At 43.2% G+C, this 21,852-nt stretch overlaps 1 protein-coding gene across 8 annotated transcripts in view; it reads left to right on the top strand.

Annotated features, from left to right (window-relative positions):
- Positions 1–21,852, top strand: part of LOC146857922 (ADP-ribosylhydrolase ARH1-like) — a 153,036-nt gene that overhangs the window by 24,792 nt on the left and 106,392 nt on the right. For 5 of the 8 annotated variants that reach the window (XM_085648647.1, XM_085648651.1, XM_085648645.1 and 2 more), the window contains exon 2: positions 3,090–3,163. The exons of the other annotated variants lie outside the window; for them this stretch is intronic. Coding sequence is in view for 2 of the 5 variants with exons in the window: in XM_085648645.1 (XP_085504771.1) it covers positions 3,090–3,163 (74 nt within the window). In the remaining 3 variants the exon portion in view is untranslated. The remainder of the gene's footprint in view (positions 1–3,089; positions 3,164–21,852) is intronic. 8 annotated transcript variants of the gene reach the window in all.

Here is a 21,852-nt window from a genome sequence, read left to right as displayed (position 1 = left end):
GAACAGACAACAACACAGCCCAACCCTATCTGAACAAACGGAGGCACAAGTTCTCCAGCATTGTCAAGGATCTCCGATCAGATCTTTCTATGGGCACAGGACAACTTACTAGAGCTGAGAACGATTTATTTCGGTCGATGCTGAATGTCAGAGCAGACAAATTGAGCAGGGAAAAGTCTCTCCTGTCAGGACTTTTGTCTGACCAGGCAGGCCTTCCACAGGATTTGCAAGGAGTTGGGGACCCCAGTAGCAGATTTGTTAGCATCAGCTCAGAATGGCCTTCTTCCCCTGTTCTGCTCAAGGTTGAGTGAGGAGAGGGCTTGAGCAGTGGATGCCCTGTCTTGTCCTTGGCCAAAGGGGATACTTTATGCTTTTCTGCCTTTTCCTCTCCTTCTGAGGTTTCGAATCAGGTTGAAGTGAGAGGATTCGGTGGTGATACTGGTAGCTCCAGCATGGCCCGCTCTGCTGCTTGGTACCATCTAACAATGTCCATGAGGATCAGTGAGGGGTTCCTTCTTCCTGTAGTTCAAACCCCTCCTCCCTCACCTCCCCCTCCCCCCCCCCCCAGCCCCAGCGTTTCCCTGCCTTTAGGTCAAACTATTGCGAACCATGAGGATGACGGTTTGGAGGTTGAAAGGGCAGGGTTAAAGGTAAAAAGGGTCTCTGAGAAGGTGGCTTCATCCATTCAGGCTTCCAGGAGAGCTTCCACTCTTTCTTCTTATTCCAGACATTGGGCCATTTGTCAGACATGGTGTGCTACTAAGTATTTAGCCCCCAAGTCAGTTGAGCTGGTGAAGTTACTGGATTTCTTACACCATGGTTTTTCATTAGGATTAAAGGTTTCTACTCTGAAGATTCAATGGGCAGCCATTAGGGCTTTCTGAATGTCTTGGGGAAATTTACAAGACGCAGATGGGCTCGTCCAGAGGCTTTTTAAGGGGTTTCTTACTCTCAAGCCTCCGGCTAGGCCAGTGTGCCCATCATGGGATCCTTCATTAGTCCTGGAGGTGTTGCAGAAGTCTCCTTTTGAACCTCTTGAGAAGGTGGATTTGAGATTACTTACCTTGAAAACTTTCTTCCTGGTTGCAATTACTTCAGGGAGGAGGTTGGCGGAGTTGGGTTCCTTATCAGTAAGTCATCATTTCTTTAGGGTATTCGAGGACAGGGTCATTTTACGTCCTGGTCCTTCCTTCATCCCTAAGTATTTCACAGAGATCAAGAGTTTATTTTACCAGGGTTTCATCCAAATCCTTCTTCCCCAGAAGAGGTGAAGTTACATTCCTTGGATGTCAAGCGGGCTATTCTGCTTTATATGGATAGCGTTTCTGATTCCAGGATTTCTCTTCTTTGTTTGTGAAGTTTGGGCCTGCTAGGAAGGGTTCTAAACCTTCCACTCAGACTCTGAATAGGCGGATCAGGTCTCTGACTGCATTTGCATATAGAGATGAACGAACTCCGTGTCCAGTTAGGGTGGAAGGTACATCCACTAGAGCCATGTAGGGGTTCAGGGTGCATCTTTGGATTACATTTATAGGGCTGCAACATGGGCTACACCTGCTACGTTTTTACAACATTACTGAGTGATGCAGGGAATTGACCTGAAGGAGGGTTTGGGGTTAGAAGTGCTGTCTTCTATGAAGTAATAGGAGGTTTGGTTACAGGATTAAATAAACTGTGTGGTGCATAAATAATCAGCTGTCCTGATCGATGTTATTGCTTGATATGTCTCATTAAGTAATTAATTAGGGGGGGAAACATACGAGAAAGTAATGCTCTAATTACTTACTGGTAATTGCATTACTCTGACTATGTTTTCACCCTAATTAATTAACCCCTCCCTCCCTGTTGGTTCCAGGCCAACTATACTAGGTGGGGGCTTGTGTCAACTGAACCAAAAGGTCAAGAGGGGGAAGGGGCTTTTCAACTTTTTGGAAAGGGAACCGGGTGTGTCTGTGAGGCACGGTGGCCTCTTTAAATAATTAGGTTGAAATTGTACTCATTTTAATTGAATTAATTGAAGCATTTCCACATTCGCTTTACATCATGACCTGACAAATGAGATGTAGCCAATAAACTGCCTCGGATATGCACTGGAATCCAATGAAGATGAAACATGAAAAGTTACTTGAATTAGGTGCGTGCTGGGAATGCTAAAATGAGGTGGGTATTAATGCACCTCACTGAGAGGGAACCGTGTCCTAGATTTTTGGAGAGAAAAATCTGTAAAGGATCACCTGACGTAGGGGACAAATCTTACACTGAGGCAGGAAGACGACTTTGAATCAAGGCATGAAACCTTCCAATCTTATTCTTGGGTTTGTACGGTGATTACAGCTAAATGGGTAGTTCTTAGGAAGTGGAAGAGTAGGAATCATGATAAAGTTGAAGGCTGAATTAATAAACTCTAAAAAACTGGGTTCAAGGCATTAAGCTATATTCATCACCAAGAATAGATAGAAGATTTTTCTCAAGGTTTTCACAGTATGGAATTCTGTGACCAGCTATTTGAGGGATTTTGATCTGTACTTGGGTTTCTGATAACTTTATTCTGTATTTTAGTAATTGCTGAGGTGAATTGCCATAGAGGGACTGGTAGATTGTGTTATATATGTTAAATATTGAGTTTTTATTTCATTTATTTGGTATTGTTTATCATTCTTTTAATAACAAGTTTTAATGAAATATGGCTCATCGCACTGCAGGGATTTGTGCAGAGCTTACGTTTCCTGACTCCAGTTAAGGCTCTTTGCATTCTGGTACTTCTACCCTTCTTTATAAGGACATAAGACACATGGCTGCAGGTACTGGAGTTTAAATAAAAAACATTGACTAGTTGACCTACCTAGGCATGGAATTCTTAAATTTGAGACGTGTTTGCGTGTAGCTTGCAGATCAGTGGTGTAAATTGGAGTGTAACTGAGGGAGACCTTATTTATAGGATTTAAAATTAAGCCATCCAGCTTTTCTGCCTTCAGGTTGACGTGGCCTTTTATCTCCTTTCTTTCTCCTGCATTCAGTATTGCCTTTTCATTTAACTGTGTCTTTTCTCCTCTTCCCTTTCACTGTCTTCTGCGGCTTCCTGACTGAAGTGCTATTCCATCTCATCTTATATTGGTTTTCCGCCTCAGTCTGCCTTTTGACTAATCCACACGTGCAGTGCCAGGTGAGTACATGCACCATTCCGTGTTTTTTTAATTTAGTTTGCTCCCAAACAAGTTCCCCAACAAGCTTTAGTAAACTCGGGGACATTTCCCCATTCGCTTTAAATCAGGATCCGACATGTGAGATGTAGCCAATTAAGTACATTGAAAAATGAATTTTTTTTAAATTAAACTGATTTTGTATTTAGTCAGGCTATCTTTTGCCATCATTTTCAGGAAATTGCATAAGATTTCCACTTTTCAGTTTTGTGACAGATTTTGGTAATGGGCTTGCTTATTTAAGTCTCTTAAAACCAAAAGTTATTATGGACAAGCCTGAGAGCTTTAATGTAAAAGTAGTTACTATAGACCCGAACAACTTGTTTTGCTGTCTCTACTGTATTGTAATGTAAATGTAAAATGCTTTATTGTATGATTAATTAAAATCTTCTCAAGAATCAAGTAAAAAGAAAAATACTAGAATAAAACAGTACACTAAGCCTGGGCGGAGTTCGAACTCCGTGAAGTGCAAAAAAAACTCCTCCGTGCTATGCGGTGCTCCACAAGCAGGGAACTGTGTTAGATATATGCAGTTGTATGACGGAACAACGGAATCCCTAATCCCGCATGCCTAAACTATGCGGTCTGAATAACGACTGCATTACTTTACCACGCATGCCTTTACTATGTATTTTCGTGGTAAGGGTATGCATGGTAAAGGGGTATGGGTGGCTAAGGTCGCCACCCCTCACCCCACCGCCCTAAGTTAGGACCCGCCCTGAGGTGCAAATACCCCTACCCTTTTTCAGCCCCCACACTGTGCCCTCCCCTTGCTCTAATGCCTAAAACCCTGTCCCTGAACCCTGTCCCTTAACCTGACCCTGGCCAGGCCTGACCCAGCCCTAAGAACTGGCCGCCCTGCCCTAAAAACTACCCCGACTACCCATTCCCCTCCCCTGAGGCCTAATACCCTAACCCCTAATTTGAAAAACTATCCCAACACTCCCTCAGCCCTAAAAACTACTCCAACCCCCCAGCCCTGAAAGCGACCCCTGACCCCCAGCCCTGAAATCTTGCCCCACCCCTCCAGTCCTGAAACCTAGCCCCAATCCCCCAGCTCAAAAAACCACCCCTAGCGCAGAAAACTACCCTGACTCACCCCCAGCCCAGAAAACTACCCCGACCCAGCCCCACTTAAAGCAACCCCAACCCACCCCCAGCACACAAAACAACCCGAGCCCCCCAGCCCTCGAAAGTACCCGACCTAGCCCCACTTAAAACAACCCGACCCACGCCCAGCCCACAAAACAACCCCATCCCACAAAAGTACATCCACTCACCCCCACTTACCTCACATGGATCTCTCCCTGCTTCTGTCTGTCCACAAGCCCTACTGCGCATTGCCTAAACCACGCACATGTGTGGTTAAGGCATATGTGTGGTTAAGGCATGTGTAGTAGGGCTTGCGGAGTCTGAACATTTGTGGTTTAGACCACGGTGTTCCGACTGTTGCCTGAAAAATGCAGTTCGCTGTAATTTCTAAAGCCGGGTGTTTGTCCGCACTGTGAAATTATCTCTAACAGCACCATTCCCAGTGCAAGCTGGTGCTGCCTCCTTTCTGCCGCTCAAGTAGATTTTCTACTTGAGCGGCAGCTTTCTCAATGCGAATGGACAGTTTCTCAAAGCGAGAGCATATGCAGCCACTCGCATTGCGAAATCCGACCACCCACGGTGAGAAATCTCCGTTGACAAGCGTGAATGAGGAAAAATCCCACCGGGAGGTGGAGTTTCCTCGCTCGCGCTTGCCAACTTGATGTTGACGAATGCAAGTTTTTCGGAGCTCTGCGAGCACCACGTAACGCGGAGTGCTGAAAACTCTGCGAGCGGAGCGGAGTTAGCCACCCAGGCTTAAAATAAATACCTCAAAACTATGATGTAGTTAAAATTATGGTTTTGCTTTCACATAGTTCAAAGAGATGGTTAAAAGGTATTGATATTATAGCAGTGTGTCAAGTTTAACTGCCTGATCGAGTCCATGTATTTTGACAACATATCAAATTCAAGCCAATGTGCTACATGCCCATTGTGGAAGCTCAACCACCCAAGGGAGGGGGGGGAGGTGGGGGTGCCAAAAATGTGATGGCTCAACCAGCCCCTTCTCTACAGCTGCCTATTCAGTACCACGTTCTACATATCTAAGTAGAAATGAAGTGGAAGGGTAGTTCTGAAAGGCGGGTCTCATTGCTGCCTCTAAAATACAGCTTATAAAATACTGCATCTAAAATAGGTTAAATCTAAATTGCAGGTGATGTGATTGTAAACATTGTCTAATTATTAAATGTCCCAAGGTTCTGGCCGTGGATGGACCATAAGCAATTTAAGTTCAATCCAGGACCCTGTCAGGGTGCTTTGGCTCTGAACACTTTGTTTAATTGCACAACATCAAAGTCTGGGTTACTTCAAAAGAGATCAACTCTACCACTTTAGAGTGCAATCTTTGTTTCCTCCAGGAACATGTACTAAAGCTTTTAGTTTCAGATGTCAACACAGTGTCAGATCTCTTTGTAAGAGAACATTTTTAACATTAAAACTCCGAGGTGAGAGCACAAAAGATCTAATGTAGCCTTTAAAAAGAGGTGACCCATGGGATGGCCAGGATGAACTCAACATATTGTTTCTTTCCACTTGAGTCATGATAACTTTGTGTTTATCATGCAATGAATAACAAGACAGCACAGTTGCCTCAGCACGTTACTGAACTTTTCAGGGTCAGCTGAGCCTTTTGTTGTTGCTTGATGATAAAATACTTTAGGTGCCAAAAATAATTTGATTTGTTGTGGCCCTCACATACATTGTTGCCACTAATGCAAGCAGAAGCCATTGTTTATTAAAAAAGTTTATTTTCATTTTTGCAATAAGGACACAATGGGTGCACATTGTCCAGCAAGTGGGTAGCGAGAGACTAATCACAGCAGTTTACACAATGGAAAAAGCGACAACAGGGAAGTCGACTTCCAATCATACATAGTTTCAAAATTGACATGCAGCATTCTAAAGCGCATCGCGATCAGTAGAATAGATATTTTACTAATGCTTTCAATGGTAGCATTGGTACACCAGACATTTTATACATGCCCTTAAAAAGCAGATTTAGATTTTCTCTTAATGTATTCAGCAAACCTTGAGATTGGCATGCCCTATATTGATCATTCTTATAGTCTCTACTGGCCAAAATGTTGAAAATGTTTGTTTGTCTGGTGGTTAGTTCAACCGGTCTTTGAAATCATAAATTTTTCTGTAATGCACTCGCCACATCGGGGTTCAGGTCTCCCACCTTTCGCATTACTGGCACTTATTCCTCATAATTAATATTTATCTATTACATATCAAAAATGTCTTCTTTCAAGGTTTTATATGGTTTAAAAATATTCATTTTCCAATTGTTATCACTTGGTGATGCATTCATTGATATTCATGATACCTTCCTTCTGTGCTCCTGCTCTGTCGAGCCGCAAAGCCCTTCACTGCATTTTGGGCCTCAGAGCCCTTCATGTGGCCAAAGTCATCTTACTGAAAGCAAAAAAACAATTATTTTATATCCTAGTATCACACCACTTACAAATATGAGTCAATAACTCTCGTGAATGATCAACACAGGATCACTGACAAAAAATTAACTATTTTTGCCTTATTATTCCCTCAACTTAGCCGTCATGCTACCATGCATAGAATATCCACTCTTGTTTCAGGTACTCTCGCTGCCTGGTTTGCATACCATCTCAGTCCATTTTCAGACAAATGGAAAGGTCACTTTGGCCTCTAGTTAGAAATATACATCCATAATATGCAAGAAAATGTATTTTAAATAGTGTACATATTTTTAGAAGACTGCAGCTGATCTACAAAAATTAAGTACTGTTTTGATATCACATGGTTCTGCTGAAGTACCTTTGAGGTTTTGCAGGAGTTTATGACACTATGTAGAAAGCTGGCTCTGTATATACTATACCAAAGTAAGGTATAGTGTGCACAGAGTCCAGTGGAACCCCAAAGGTAGGCAGAGCTAAAAGTAGATAATATCTCTATTTGGGGTAGTGTTGGGAGCAGTAAGGCTTTATCAGAGGGTAGTTTTAAGCATTTATTGTACACACGCAGGCAAGAAATGGTGTCACACACTGAAAGACTGAATTCAGACCAGTTGATTTGTATAAAATTATTATTTAGTGTTATTTTATTACTAGAACCAAATCATAGGCATTATTGTACTCTCAAAGGCAACGTATCACGAATATGCATTTGATATTGAATTAGCTTTTGTAACAGGAATGGGTACTTTGGCAGTAAGCAGTCAAAATTACTTTATAATTACTTTTCTTACTCAGTGAGATATCTCTAGATACCACACTGGTACACTTCCTAAGAAAATGGAAGGAAGTTAATGTGTTTTATCCTACAGTGTACAGTTTTTCAAGGTTACTCACCAGGCCCTCTTAGTCCTGAAAGAACAAAAGTGAGAGTACGGTCCCCAAGTAGGATTCGGTTAGGTGGGCACTCACTTCGCACCGCCAGCCGCTCAGAAGCGGCCGGGTGCAGAGTGCAGGGGCCAATTGTTAGCCAAGGGGCTAAGCACAGCCTTTGGCTTGGGGACTGCCGACGGGAAGGCCACCTTGTTAATAGAACAAAAAGCTCTTTTGGTCGAGATTAGCACTGAAGGGCCCAATTACCAGCACAAACACTACACTGTCCGCGGTACTGAGGCGGCCAGGTGTAGGATGCGGTCGTCTGGAATCCCAGGGTTTCTCAGTGTGGACCGTCGGTCATGGTCCAAGAAACAGAGTTGGTCGGGATTTCTGAGAGGTGCTAAGTGACCGGGGCGGCGAATGGGATCTTTGCAACCTTGTGACTGCAAGCGTTTACAGACTGAGTTTGTTGGGCCGTCGCGGTTGGGCTCATCGGACCGCTTTGGTCAGGAAGGCGGTCGGAGTGTGGCCTTTGGTCACGGCTAGAGAGATCTCACCGATAACAACTTCAGGCTCTGGTTAGAAGCTTGTGGGTGTTCAGGCGTCACTGCAACCCAGGCTAGGTTCGCCGAGGAAACCTCCTTAAAGTGTTGGGCCCCTCGAATGCGGGCTCCAGGTGCTGGGTGCTGAGTGGTGGGGGACTCCCGGAGTCGTCCAGAGTTAGATGGGTTGGTCTTGAGCAAGTCCGATGCTCACAGGAGACAGTTTTTGGTTGACCGCTGGACACACCGGGATTTTGCTGTATTTTGAGGTCAGGACAGGCCGGTAGGGCTGGGGCCAAGTCAGTTGGTGTCCTCCTCTTCTTCAGGACGGCTCTTCGGTGCTTCTTCTGGTAAGTTCTTGTCTGAGGAACCAAGGTTCATGGTTGCCCCTAAATACTAATTTTAGGGGTGTTACAGGTAGTTACAAGTCGGTACCAATGGGTCCTTTTCTTGGGGTGGGTACACCCCCTATTATTCCACCCTACAGTGGGAGGGGACATAAGCCTCACTCTGGTTGGCGGGGTCCCTGCCTCTTGAAGATGGCGAGGACTGATAGTTGTGCTTCACCTCGTCTCCCCCACCTGAGGGGTGGGGTTGGCATAGGTGGGGACACCTCTCACCCTAACTTGGTTTTCCTGCAGATTCTCCCGCCCAAAGTTGGGGTCAGAACCGGTGGGGGCCAGTTTCTAGGAGCAGAAAATGACTGGGGTAGCTCACAAAGGGCGGCAGGCCTTTGAAGCTTCCCCTTTGCGGACCCAGCCCATCCGGAGGGGGGTGGAGGAGGGTAGGAGGCGGCTTGACACCTCGTCCGAGGATGTGCTTTGTTTCAGGACCCCAAGAGCTGCAGGCTGTAGACCCAGGGGTCTAGAAACATGTCTGGTGGTCACAGCTGGCGAGCAGTCACTCAGCCAGGTCCCTAGAGTTAGGTCGATTTTCAGGGGGCATCTTCAAGATCCCCTCTGAGTGCATTTTTCATTAAATCCCACACTGGCATCAGTGTGGGTTTAATGTGCTGAGAAGTTTGATACCAAACTTCCCAGTTTTCAGTAAAGCCATTATGGTGCTGTGGAGTTCGTAATGACAAACTCCCAGACCATGTACTCGTTATGGCATTACTGCACTTACAATGTCTAAAGATTGACTTAGACACTGTGGGGATACAGGGCTCATGCACCCGTACCCTCACCACAGGTATAGTGCACCCTGCTAGAGGGGTGGCTTACCTATGCCAGGGCAGTGGATTGTTGGCAAGGCACTTAGGGATGTGTGCTATATCGACTCTTCACTTTGTTCTGCACCAACGAGAGAGAGAGAGAGAAAGTGGGAAAAAAAAGAAAGAAGGATAAGTAGGTACAGGGCCTCTAAGGGTGGCACAATAAGTGCTGCAGCCTTCCAAGGTCACAGTGCCCTTGGTACCTATGGTACTTTTACAAGGGACGTTTGTCCATATTGTATTCCAAGTATCTATAGGCCATGCAACTTCTAATTCCATTTCCTAGGTAAGCCTGATATTGAATTTAATCTCAAAGAACCAAACAACTTATACACAAAATAGGTCTTTGCATGCACAGTATAATGTAGAGAATTATCAATTATCCTGTGATTATCAAGAGTAGAAGGCAGCAAAACAGTAAATGCAGATCTGAGAATGACAATAAGTGAATTATATCTAGTGATATGTGCAGGAATATCTTACTTTTGAGATGATTCAGAAAAAGGAATACGAGTTTTATCAGTAAAGAGCTGAGAAACAGAAAGTAATCCTATATCTGCCTAATCTCTCCAAAACAAAATCCTTCCTAATACATTTATTAAACCAAATGGGAGTATTATAAAAGCACTCTAACATAGGTAAATTGTGAATCATGTATGATTTTAATAAAGTACAGGCTCACAAAAGTATCGCTGGCATCCACAACTTATGCGGGCAGACATAAAGAGTATGTGATTGTAAGAAAATGGTGAAATCAATGGCATGTTTAAGTTAAACCACAGCTTATCTGTTTTGCAGGAAGATCAAGCAAAAGGCCTTTAATTAGCTCATAAAATCAAGGAAGGTAACATCGCCAATATTTTGGATTCGTTTTTTAGGCTCTCTAGTGATATCTGAGCTCTTTTCCTGCTCCAAAAAAATCTGGAGAGTATACCATCATTTTAGTAAAAAAATAATTTTGAGAGTTTTACTGATCAGCTCATAAAGAAGAAAAGTATAATGGGAAAAATCTTCATTTTAATCGTATCCTTCCAGTCACACCAAGATGGATACAAAGGGGTCCATTGCTGAATACGACGACTAATGTTATCTATGTCAACAGTATTTGCATTAATAGTATCTTTAAGTGAGCTACAATACCAGATCTCTAAATCTTTAATCTTAGACGAATTCCAAATATAGACCAACCCGAGCATAAGGTTCTTTAACACAATATTTATTTAACCGTAAAAACTCTGATTTAGCTATATTGAGCTTGTATTCTGAATTTGTGGACAAAATATTAAGTTCCTTAAAGAAAGCTGGTAGAGAAAGCACTTGGTTTAACATGAAAAACAATATGTTTCTGCGCATAAGCAGTACATTTAATGTGCTGATCTTTAAACATAAACCCAGAAAATGTTGTAGCATACTTAACCCGTGCTAAATATGGTTCAAATGCAGTAATAAAAAGTAGGGAAGGTAAAGGACAACCCTGTTTAGTGCTGTGCTTCAAATGAAAATAAGGAATTCGAACACAGTTAACTATAACTGAAGATTTTGGAGCAGAGTATAAAAAGAAATTTAAATCTTAAGAACTTTTGGCCAAAGTCATGCCATTTAAAAGCCCTCATAAAATAGTCAATTAACTCCATTGAAAACTTTTCCAGCATGAAGGGTAAGTGCTGCTATGAAATGTTTAAAAAATTTCTGGAATTATCTGCTATATGACCGCATTTGGCAAAACTCGTGATGATTGTGCCTAATCTCAAAGTAGAGGCTTTGGCAAATATTTCACAATCAATGTTTATAAGTAATACTGGTCTATAATTTTGACATAAACTTGGATGTTTATATTTTTTAGGAATAAGGCATAGCTTGGCTTTGGTAAATGAACCCTTGGAAGTGTTTATGGAGGTGAAATCGCTTGCAAGTTTAAATAACACCAGATTTAGCATTCTGGAAAATTGCAAATATAATTCTACTGTGAATTCATCAGGATGGCGTGTTTTGCCTGCTTGAAGTTTTTAATGCACCCACAATTCCTCAACTGTCTGAATCCCCCAAAGAAGCAAGATCAATAGTATCCTTGACAGTTGAATACATTTTGGAAAAATACTCTTCGAAACATTTTTTTGACTGTGTATTTTCAGGACTATAGAGATTCTGATAATATTGGATAAAGCAATCCAAAGTTTCTGAATCCCTGAAAACGTTCTGCCCCGTTCGTTAACAATAAACTTAACAGTTGATTTTCTTTTTGAACTTAAGATAATTTGCTAGAAGAGAGCTAGATGTGTTTTTACTCCCCACAGTATCTAGCTTTTGTTTAAGTAAATACCCACAAGCCTTATTTGTGGCAGTGTTATTGAATTGTATTTTAGAATGAATAAGTTCTGCAAAATCAGGTCTATTATTTTTATATTTTAAAATGTTTATGTTCCACTTTTTTATCTTATCTAGTGTAGCTAATGATTTCCTTTCAGCGTTCTTCTTCTTCTTAATAAAAACATAGCTTATTATAATGCCCCAAGAGCCAACATTAAGAGTTTCCAAAATAAATCGAACTGGGGTGTCTTCTATCATATTAAACTCGAAAAGGCTTTAACACGTTTCATAGCCTGATAAGAAATCACTTAAAAAAGCATTTTAGATCTCCATCTGGGGTTTTTTGCTTTAATATGGAGAATATTGAAATTAGACTAATCCGTAGCATGGTCTGACATGAGAATGCAACCAATTTCAGAATTAACTAAGGATTGGTTCATATTTCGGCTTGAAAACAAATAATCAATTTGATATTGTGTATGATGAGTCTGTGAATATTCCCCAAGGTCAGGATTAAAATTCTTCACAAATCTGTTGGAGCCCTTTGAGGAGCAACACATTTAAATGCTTTATAGTTATAAGAACAAAGTTGACCAAGGAATTTCTCTCGACAAAGGGATCGCTTAACTGATTACAATTCCTTCCTAAAATAAAGTTATAATCAGAATGTTCTGAAATGTTTCTAAACACTGTTACAAAACTCTGTACTAGGACGATATGGGCCTTAATTACTCACAACACATAGATCCATTTCATTAACTTTAAGTTTAACCACAAGCCATCTACCTTCAAAATTGTATTAATGAGAAACACAATATATGCATAAATGTTTATTGCATAGGATAGCAACTCCATATTTGTTTCCAGAAATAGACAAATAAATTAAGTCTCTGACCCATTGTTTCTTTACTTGACAATTTTGTTGGCTGAAAACAAGTAACAGTATTAGAAACTCTAAAGAAAGAAGAAAAAAGAGAGGAAAACTAGAACAGAAAAGGATGAAAATATCCCTAACCATTTTCAAGACGAGAAATTGGTGGCTGAAATAAAGCAGCAAAAAAGATCATCAAGAGAAAAGAATACAGCGACCTTAGGGTGTAATAATATTAATGCTGGACCTCTAAAATAAAATAATAGGAACATAAAATGAAGATGTAAAACACAAGTATCCTATTACACAGCCACCACAGGGACTATAGGCAATCAACAGACATCATTTCTGGTAAGAAGTGAAGGCCCCAATTATACATTATCTCCCACAAACGATGGTGTGTGAATAAGTATATATGTACAATCCAGAGAAATCCATCCATTAAAAAAAGGATGTTGTAATGGCAATTAAAATTGTTAGTCTGCACTTGTAATTTATTGGAATTCCATTTCCTCAGCATCCAACGGCGCAGACAAAACCAAAATGGTGGCTGCAAATAGCTGCAAGTAGGGAATCAAATTGAAGGAATGTCTGACCGATAAAATGGCAGAAATAGTTCTCCATATTGTGCCGCAAAGGTGGCTGCAGCCAAAGTCACCACTCACATGGGGGTTTGATAACCATCTCCTAAGCCAATGATACTCAACTCATCCTCTCCCTAACCAAGGACCCCGACATAACCAGGCACAACTTCCAATAAGGGATGAATGCCGTCACAACCTGGATGAAGAACAGCTACCTTGAAACTCAACTCGGAGAAAACAGAAGGCCTCACCCTCGGCTCCACCCCATCAGCATGGGATCCCACCTGGTGGCCCCCCGCCCACGAAAACCCACCCATCCCGACAGACCATGCATGTACCTTTTGGCATCATACTGGACTCATTACTCGTAATGAATCGCAAGATCAACGCTGGCTTCTCCGCATGCTTCAACCCCCTATGCATACTACGTAAAATATTCAAATGGATATCCGCCGACTACAGGAAAACGGTTACTCACGCCCTCATCACCAGCATATTGGACTACGGCAACGCCCTCTACGCCGAAATCAACAAGAAACTCCTCTGCAAACTCCAGACCGTCCAGTACTCCGCAGCCAGACTATTCCTCGATATCCTAAGGCAGAACCACATCACCCAACACTTCCGCGACCTCCACTGGCTCCCTGCACCCCCCTTCCCCCAGTGGCTTGAGACCCTAACGGGTGAGCAGTGAGCTCTACAAAACACTGATTGACTGAGTGAGTCTGCACTGCTGCAGCCAGTCGGCATCCAGACCACACTTCTCCAAATTATTATCTTCTGTGCCTTCTATAGTCATCACTGTGAGGGAGCTCAGTAAAGACTTTCAATTTCCTTTCTCCATCTTGCACATTACTGACAATTGGTTTCTAGCACTTGCACTCACAATCACCACGACCAATGTCACCATAAACCCAATTCCCAGCATCATGGTACAATGATCAAACCAGAAAATTAGTTGGTACAATCTCAGATTATAGTATTCCTTTTAGACTGAGGAAATTACTATTCCAAAACGCATCACCCAAAGTTGTCTATGGTCCCCTGAAATGAAATGCCTAGACCCCCAATATTGGTTACGCCGTGCAGTTTGGCCTGCATCTTGTCATGAGGGCCTGTGATATGAAACAGAAGCAGCATGAGCAGTGACACACTAAAGTGAGCCCCTGGTTTACTAAATTTCTTCCAGGCGTTTCATCAACTCGTGCACGGCAGCCTCAGGACACATTCTTAACAGAGTAGTAAATCTGCCAAGTGTTGAGAATATCCGTGAAAAACTTGTAAAACACATAACTCTTCCAAGAGTTTTAAATAAACCAACTATGTGCAGGCATGCTTGACTTCCAGTCTCGTTTGTGAATCATTCGTAGCAGGCGGATTCATCAGAAGAGAGAAATAGGCGGTGGAATCTCCTTCCTGCATTACATAAATTCCATGTCTACACTTACTTGCAGAGGGAAAGGATACAACACTGCACATGTACTGCTTGCAGAACTACACTAGTTCAGAATTAGTTTCATAAAGAGCCAAAGTATCTGTGGCGCAATCACTGCTTGTATGAGAATAAATGTGCTTTCAGCATTTCCAATCATATCGTATAATACGAAATTCAACAGTTTTTTTCAGTTTGTAAACTCCACCTCAGCACGAAAGTTTCTCATAAAATAGAACCAAGTTCCATCACAAAACGTACTGCTGACAGGGCATTCTGAGAGTGGCATAGATAACCATACTCCCCTCAGAGCTCTGAACATTATAGTTGAGCCCTTCATTAAAGTGGACTCAGTAAGTTACCAGCATCATTGCAGTTTTAATTGGTGTTTTGCAGACAGTTTACTTGCCAATTGAACAGTTTATTGCATAAGATAAAGTTGTTAAAAAAATGAAATTCTCCTATTATGAAAGATACCTTCTTCTGGGGCGATCACTGGTGGCCCCCTTCATTTGCCCCCCCCCCCCCCCCCCCCCCACCAAAGACTGCTGTAAATAATATAGGCGCCTGGGTAAATACCACCATAACTTTTAAAGCACAGGCAAAATCGGAGGCAGGCACATGTTTCGGACTTTGGCGAACTCTCAAGCCCATTCTTGCATGTTTCCACCTTTCCACCCGTCAAATCATCATTCAGGCAGCTATTTCATCTTGGTTAGGCTATTGCAATATTCCACACTTGGGAGTCAACAAGTAAGTGGTTAGTATACTCGAGTGGGCTCAAACTTGCATGGCTAGACTGCTGTTTTCCCTCCAAAAATGCTGCCCTTCCTCTTCTCTGCTTCATAAACTGCACTGGCTCCCTATGGAGAAGCCTGTGCATTTCAATACTCTATGTACCGCACATAATGTCTTACTTTCCCATGGGGGCCCCCATTTTGTCTAACCTCCTATCCCTATATCGTCCTTCACATTCCCTACATTCAGCCAACCATAACCTGGATACTGTCCCTCATGTCAAGAGAGTAAGAGCGGGAGGCCACTAGTGTTGTTCAAAAGCCCCAGCACTCTGGAATGCACTGCCTCCTTACAGATCCCAAACCACTCGTCATTCAGGAAGACTCTAAAGACCTGGCTTTTCTCCTCCTAGGATTTTTTGGTTTTTGGTTTTTATCTTCTGTACTAGTGCTGGAAAGCCCTGTCTCTGGGGCAGCTATGCACTTAATAAATGTTTAACATAACAAAACAGAAGAAATGGTATTAAGCATGAGGAATACAGGTTTAAAACGTCTAGGAAAGTAACAGAGTGGCGATTGCCATGAAGGTGAAACCTGCCTTAAGAAACAGCTGCTAAGTTGTCCTTGTATTTTGTTTCAGCAATGTCCGATGAACCAGTGCTGCCATACTGAAATATAAAGTGCATCTCTCTCTTCCGAACAAGAGGGGTGGTGGTGATATTGTTCTCTTGTGCTGAGAAAAGGAAATTACCTGCAGACCTGGTTTTACATGGTCCTTTTCCAAAGATGTTTCTGATTCTGGAGCCATCACCAGGCCCCTTTCTGCTGCAGTTTAGCATCTGTGTGGCGCATGTGGGTAAATTGCAGCTGGGGGTGCTGTGGTGCATGTGGGGAGGTGGGTGAGGCGCTGTCAGAGCTTAAGCTAGGATACACATATGCCTACTCATATCCGGTGTTTCAGGGCCTGGAATTACTGTGTCCAGTATTTGCCGACTCAGTTATTGCAGGCAGAGAAACTCTGAGCTACTCTGAAGCGTCTGGGATAGACCTTAATGAGGTTGATCCAGCGCAAACCCAATAATTTGGACAGGAATAAACATTCAATTACTTCATGTACTGTGGCCCATACACATACACCCAATGTCCCTGCTGCACTGGTGTCAAATTTGCGTTTTCCTTATCAGATCATATATCCCTAATTCAATATTTAGGAATTTCCACAAAATTCACATATAATCACCTAGGATCAATTCTTCATCTACTTGATCGATGGACCAATTAGTTGAATAATTGAAGATAAATAGTAATTTCAAATTATTGTTAAATAACCACAGACTTTCTTTGTAAGTTGTTAAAATGTTATCTAACTCAATGCATTAATTCGGGGAAAACACCTCGTTAGAGAGGTTACAATCTAATAATCATCTATCAAGTAATCCATTTCAACAAATAGATTTGTCGCATAGAGGGGATAGATGAAGAGACATCAGACAATAGGCATCAAATCAAATTCTCATTACAGAAAAAATAGATGAAGAGACAAAGCACAGAATACATTCTCGAGTTATCAAAGATACCAACCCAAGGAAATAAGAATGAGGAAAACCACCACCCTGGCCTAGGTAGCGGCAGGGGACCCCCGAACAGAGTGTCAGGGATCAAAGTCTTAGGATCAGGATAGGGATAGGACTGGATCAATAGGCCTTTCTGCAACCCGACAATCAGCAACGCACCCTCACACTCTCCGTCTCCCTCAAAGGTCTTGCAGCAGCTAACCCCTACCCCTAAATCGCCTATTCTTTATACCCTTTTCGTCCCTGTCCATCCCACTAAAGTTGCTAATGTCACCTATTCTAGCTACGGGATTGGTTAAAAACGAGGGGCGGATGGTCATCCTACATTAGATCATGCTTTCTTTGACTACCCTATTATTCGGCCTCTTTCCCACCTATTTTGTATACATCCCTACTCTCTCATGAGGAAAAAGTATCATGTTAAGGACACAATTTATACATTTTATAAATTTGCAGACTTTCACACAGAAGCACAGAAGTTGGCCGCTCGTCAAGTGTCGTCCTTCACCGCGTCACACTCTTTCAGCTGGCTCAGCAAGTGTATGCGCAGTATCATGTGGTTTGTGCGCGCTGCAAGTTTCACTCATCACAGTTTGGTCAATTTTAAGAACATGGTGACTTGTCCATTTACTAAAAGAACTGAAGCATTAATAATGTGGTAATGAAACGTTCACTGTTAACCACCCTCCTCTACTCAGATCCAAGTTAACAGTTATTCTAGCATAGCATAAGTAAAAAGCAGCATTAATTAGCATTTCTTAAGCATCACACGACATGCCTTTTAATACACTATGCTCACAATTTGCAGTGCAACCCATTCACAACACCTTCTACTCACCATTTTATTACATCTTCGGTTATTTACGTTTTGTTAAGATTAATTTCATGTATTTTGCGAAGCAGTTTACCCTCATCTGATGTATAGGTGCACATTAGTATTCTATCTACTTAATATTAGTATGTGTTATGGGGGTTTTCAATATGAGCGGGTTTCTTTTTTCGAATCCCCGCTCCATCAAGGTGTAAGTGGTTGACAGTAGAGAAGAAGTGAAACTGACTCAGAAGTGACCATAATTGATGAGAGCTTACTTTGTGTGTGGGGATAGCCAAGGTTGATAGATGGCGACTTTACCTTTACATCTTCCCTCCTCATTTGTTATAGTAAATACAAATGTCATGATTACTCTCTCCCATCAAGCTTCCAGTCTCATTTTTTTTTTCTGGGCTTCGGACACAATGCTACTTGCTACAACAGAAAGCTAAGATTTTCATGTTAAAGAGTGTTACAGTGATTAGCAGAAGCAATTACAGAGAAAAGTGCCGACCGGGTCTCATGTGTTCCCCGTTCAGGTGCATTAGCTTGTTCAGAGAATATCTATTGCATGGTGTGTTGTGCCGAGGAGCATTTCACTCAGATTTTGCATCGCCACCTTGCAGTACTCGTGTGAGTGTGTACGCAGTCGCCGTGGTAGGCCTGTAAAGTTTTTTAGGTCGAGCCAAGACCTGTAGTAAATACAATATCGAGGGTAATTTGTCCTGCCGCTTGCCATTGGTTAACTGTGGCATTGCTTTCGTTAGCAGGCTTATGGTTGGCTGTGGATGCGATATGTCACTTTAGTTTTTGGAGGAAGCAGCACCGACCAACTGCAGTTAAGTTACGCTGCAGGGCTGTATCTTTTAATTTAGGGACTACTTCGTTGTTTTTTTGCCATGGCGCCTGGTTCACGCATACGTTTAATATGCACGGCCGCATTCCTCTGTGTTGTCACCCCCCACCACCACCCGCCCTTTGTTTGTTCTTTCCTCATTTATTTCCACCCCCTTCCTCCCCTCGACCAAGCTTAATTTTGCCGCTTTCACTTTTAAAACACGCCCACCACACACCCGGGACCAAGCTTAATTTTGCCACTTTCAAAACACGGGCGCTAAATTTGAACAATGGCTCCCGTGTCTCGTTTTAAGATCCTGGGACAAGGAGCAGGGGCAGCGCTGGCTCCTTCAGATCTCTGTTCCCATACTGCTAGAAGAACCCCACCACTGCTGTTTTGCTTGTTTATTAAGGGGGCAGACGTAACTCAAAACAGAGGGGCACAAGCGGGCTGTACCAAGTCATACGGTTACGCTCTATGTTCAACAACGCTCGCAGCTGGCCGAGAAAAGGTATTTTTCTATTTGTATACCACGGGCCGTTACACACATACATTTTATGTAGACGGGCACCGTGCTTTATTTCACTATGTTGTGTTGTGAATGCTTATTTTGTTATGTGTTGCTCAATAACATGCAGCATTTTGGCGGCCGCACTTCTTATCTCGTGGCTCGCCAAACCATTTCTTTATTAAAAATATAACTTTGTAAAGCAGCAACATGCCAGCTTGTTGTTATTACCTTGAATTCACCACTCCAGAGAAATACTGTAAATGATTATCACTAACACAAACACGTTGGTAAATGGACACCCATAAAGGGAACAACCAGGAGGTAACGCTAAATCTGTAGGTAATATCATCACTTCAGAGATGTGCCGCTAGCTCTAGCACTCAATGAGCAGGGTATAAGCAGCTACATGGTTGCAAGGGATTTTCCCAGTGAATGGCTTCCTGAGCCCGCCATTACCTTTCTCCTTGTCTTGTGGAAAGGCTCCCTGCTTGAACCTTCATGCAAAAATCGCATTGCTACTTCTCTGCATTTCTATCCATAGCTTAAGGCCTTTACCTTTAATACACTAAAGGTATTTTGTCCTACAAAATGAGTAGGCATTCATCTGCAGCAAGCTGGCTGCTGTTCGGTGAGCATTATTGCACAGAGTTCAGCGTCCCGAACTGCCGTGGTCTCTAGTGCAAGTGAGGCAGCCTCCTGCCCCTTCTTTCTCCTCTTATTTTTGCTCTCTGTAATCACCTCTGTCGCTTTTTATCTCTCTTCCTCCTGGTTCTTTCGCTTTTTCGTTCCCGCCCCATTCACTTCTCCCCCCTCTCTTGTGTGTCCTTCTCGCCGCCTCTTTTCTTTCTCTTGCTGTCCTTTGCTCTATCCATTTGATTCTTTCCCTCCTCTCATTTTCTCTCTACCCCTCTATTTTCCTTCTATTTCTCCTTCCTCTCCTCCCCCCACCTGTTATTTCCATCATTGTTTTGAGCTCTGTGATGTTGCACCTATGAACGAGCGATTTTAAACTCTCCTTATCTCCAGTGAAACCCAAGCGCGAGCGGCGTTATGCTTACTCGCCCCTCTTGTTCAAGTCGGCCCCATATAAAACAAGCATTTGCAATTGTTAGAATCCGGGTTCTCTGGTTGGCACAGGCAGGTACTTGTGTCAAGCAGGGAATCTTTCCTCTAGTCAGGGTAAGGGGGTACACTCCCAAAATAACCCCTGCTCACCCCCTTGGTAGCTTGGCACGAGCAGACAGGCTTATCTCAGAGGCAGTGTGTAAAGCATTTGTGAACACATACAGTGACCAAGTGACAACACTACAAATGGACACCACACAGGTTTTATATTAAAAAATAAGGATTCTTTATATAGAGTTACCACAAGACCACTAAACGATGAAAATACACAATACTGTTACTTTAGATGGTAGAGGGTTGCTTGGTTCTCTTAAGTTCTTAAACGCGACACTTTAAGTCAATGTACCTTTTAGATGCAGGGCAACGAAAGTGTTGCAACGATGTTGATGCGATGAAGTTTTTGGTGCAAAGAAATAAAGACGTGAAGATCTTCCAGATGCGTTACGCTTCTCCGATGTTGCAAGAAGACTCGACTCGATGCGTCAGCTGCAGCGGCAATACCCTTTACGCGATGCAACGACAGCGGCCTTGGCAGCGTCACTCTTCTCCGACGTTTGCAAGACAAGACGCCTCCGCTCGATGCGATGTTGCAGCGGTGACACCCCTTTACGCGATGCGATGACAGCAGCTCCGACGGCGGCACGCTTCTCCGTGGATGCGAGGCGCTTTTCTTGATGCGGTGCAATGCGACAGCTACGATGGCTGCGATGGCGACACGCTTCTTCGGCGTTGCGAGACACTTCCTGGATGATGCGAGACGCTTCCGCTCGATGCGATGCTGCAGCGCGACACACTTTACGAGATGCGACGACAACAGCTCCGACGGCGGCACGCTTCTCCTCCTTGAGTCGCGCTTCCAGCTCCTTGCGACACGCAGTCCCTCAGAAGGCCCAACAACAGCAGCAGGCACTTCCAAAGATCTCTGGGGAGCTGGGGGGTGAAGTCTTTTGTTCCTGGGACTTCAGCAGGAGGCAAGCTCTATTCCAAGCCCTTGGAGATCTTTTTAAGCACAAGTTAAAATAAAGTATTTTGTAGTCTTTCTCCTCTCCTTCAGCAGCAAGGCAACCAATGCAGGCCAATCCCCCTGGTCAGGGACAGTACTCCTCCTTACAGCTTTCCCAGTTCCTTCTCCTCAGGCAGAGGTTCTTCTTGTCAAGCAGGATCTAATTTCTTGGGAGCAGGGTCCCAATACTTATACCCCTAATTCCTTTGTTCCTCTGGGGTAGAGGGGCCTTTGCCCAGTCCAAACCAGTTCCTGAGCACTTTGTTGACATGACTCTGACTTTCTATTCAGGGTGCAGGGCAGAGACATCAGCCGCTCCACAGGAGGTGGAGCCAGCATTGTGGAGACAGAGCACAGCCCTATTCAGAGTCCAGGTGTACTCCTCCCACCCATCTGGGTGTAGCTCTCTCTATTCACCACCGGGCTGCCCCAGCCTGTCTCCTGGAATTCCCCAGCCCTGTCACTCACAGAAACCAGACAGCAGATACACATCCTAGCAGAGGCGGGCTGAAATGGTTAGGCAAGCAAATACCAACTTTCTAAAAGTGGCATTTGCAAACACAGAATATTAAAATAAACTTTACTAAAAGATGTATTTTATTACTCTGAGTTCAGGCATACTAAACTCGAATTTCTACCATGTTCCCTGGGTCTGTTAAGATCATAGAATGTAACAATTCTAACAGCCCATTCTGGCCTATGGA

The sequence above is a fragment of the Triturus cristatus genome, chromosome 3_2 (assembly GCF_964204655.1).
Source record: "Triturus cristatus chromosome 3_2, aTriCri1.1, whole genome shotgun sequence".
NCBI classification, from domain to species: Eukaryota; Metazoa; Chordata; class Amphibia; order Caudata; family Salamandridae; genus Triturus; species Triturus cristatus.
The sequence above is the reverse complement of the archived record's forward strand: the minus strand, read 5'-3'. Positions and strand labels throughout refer to the sequence as shown.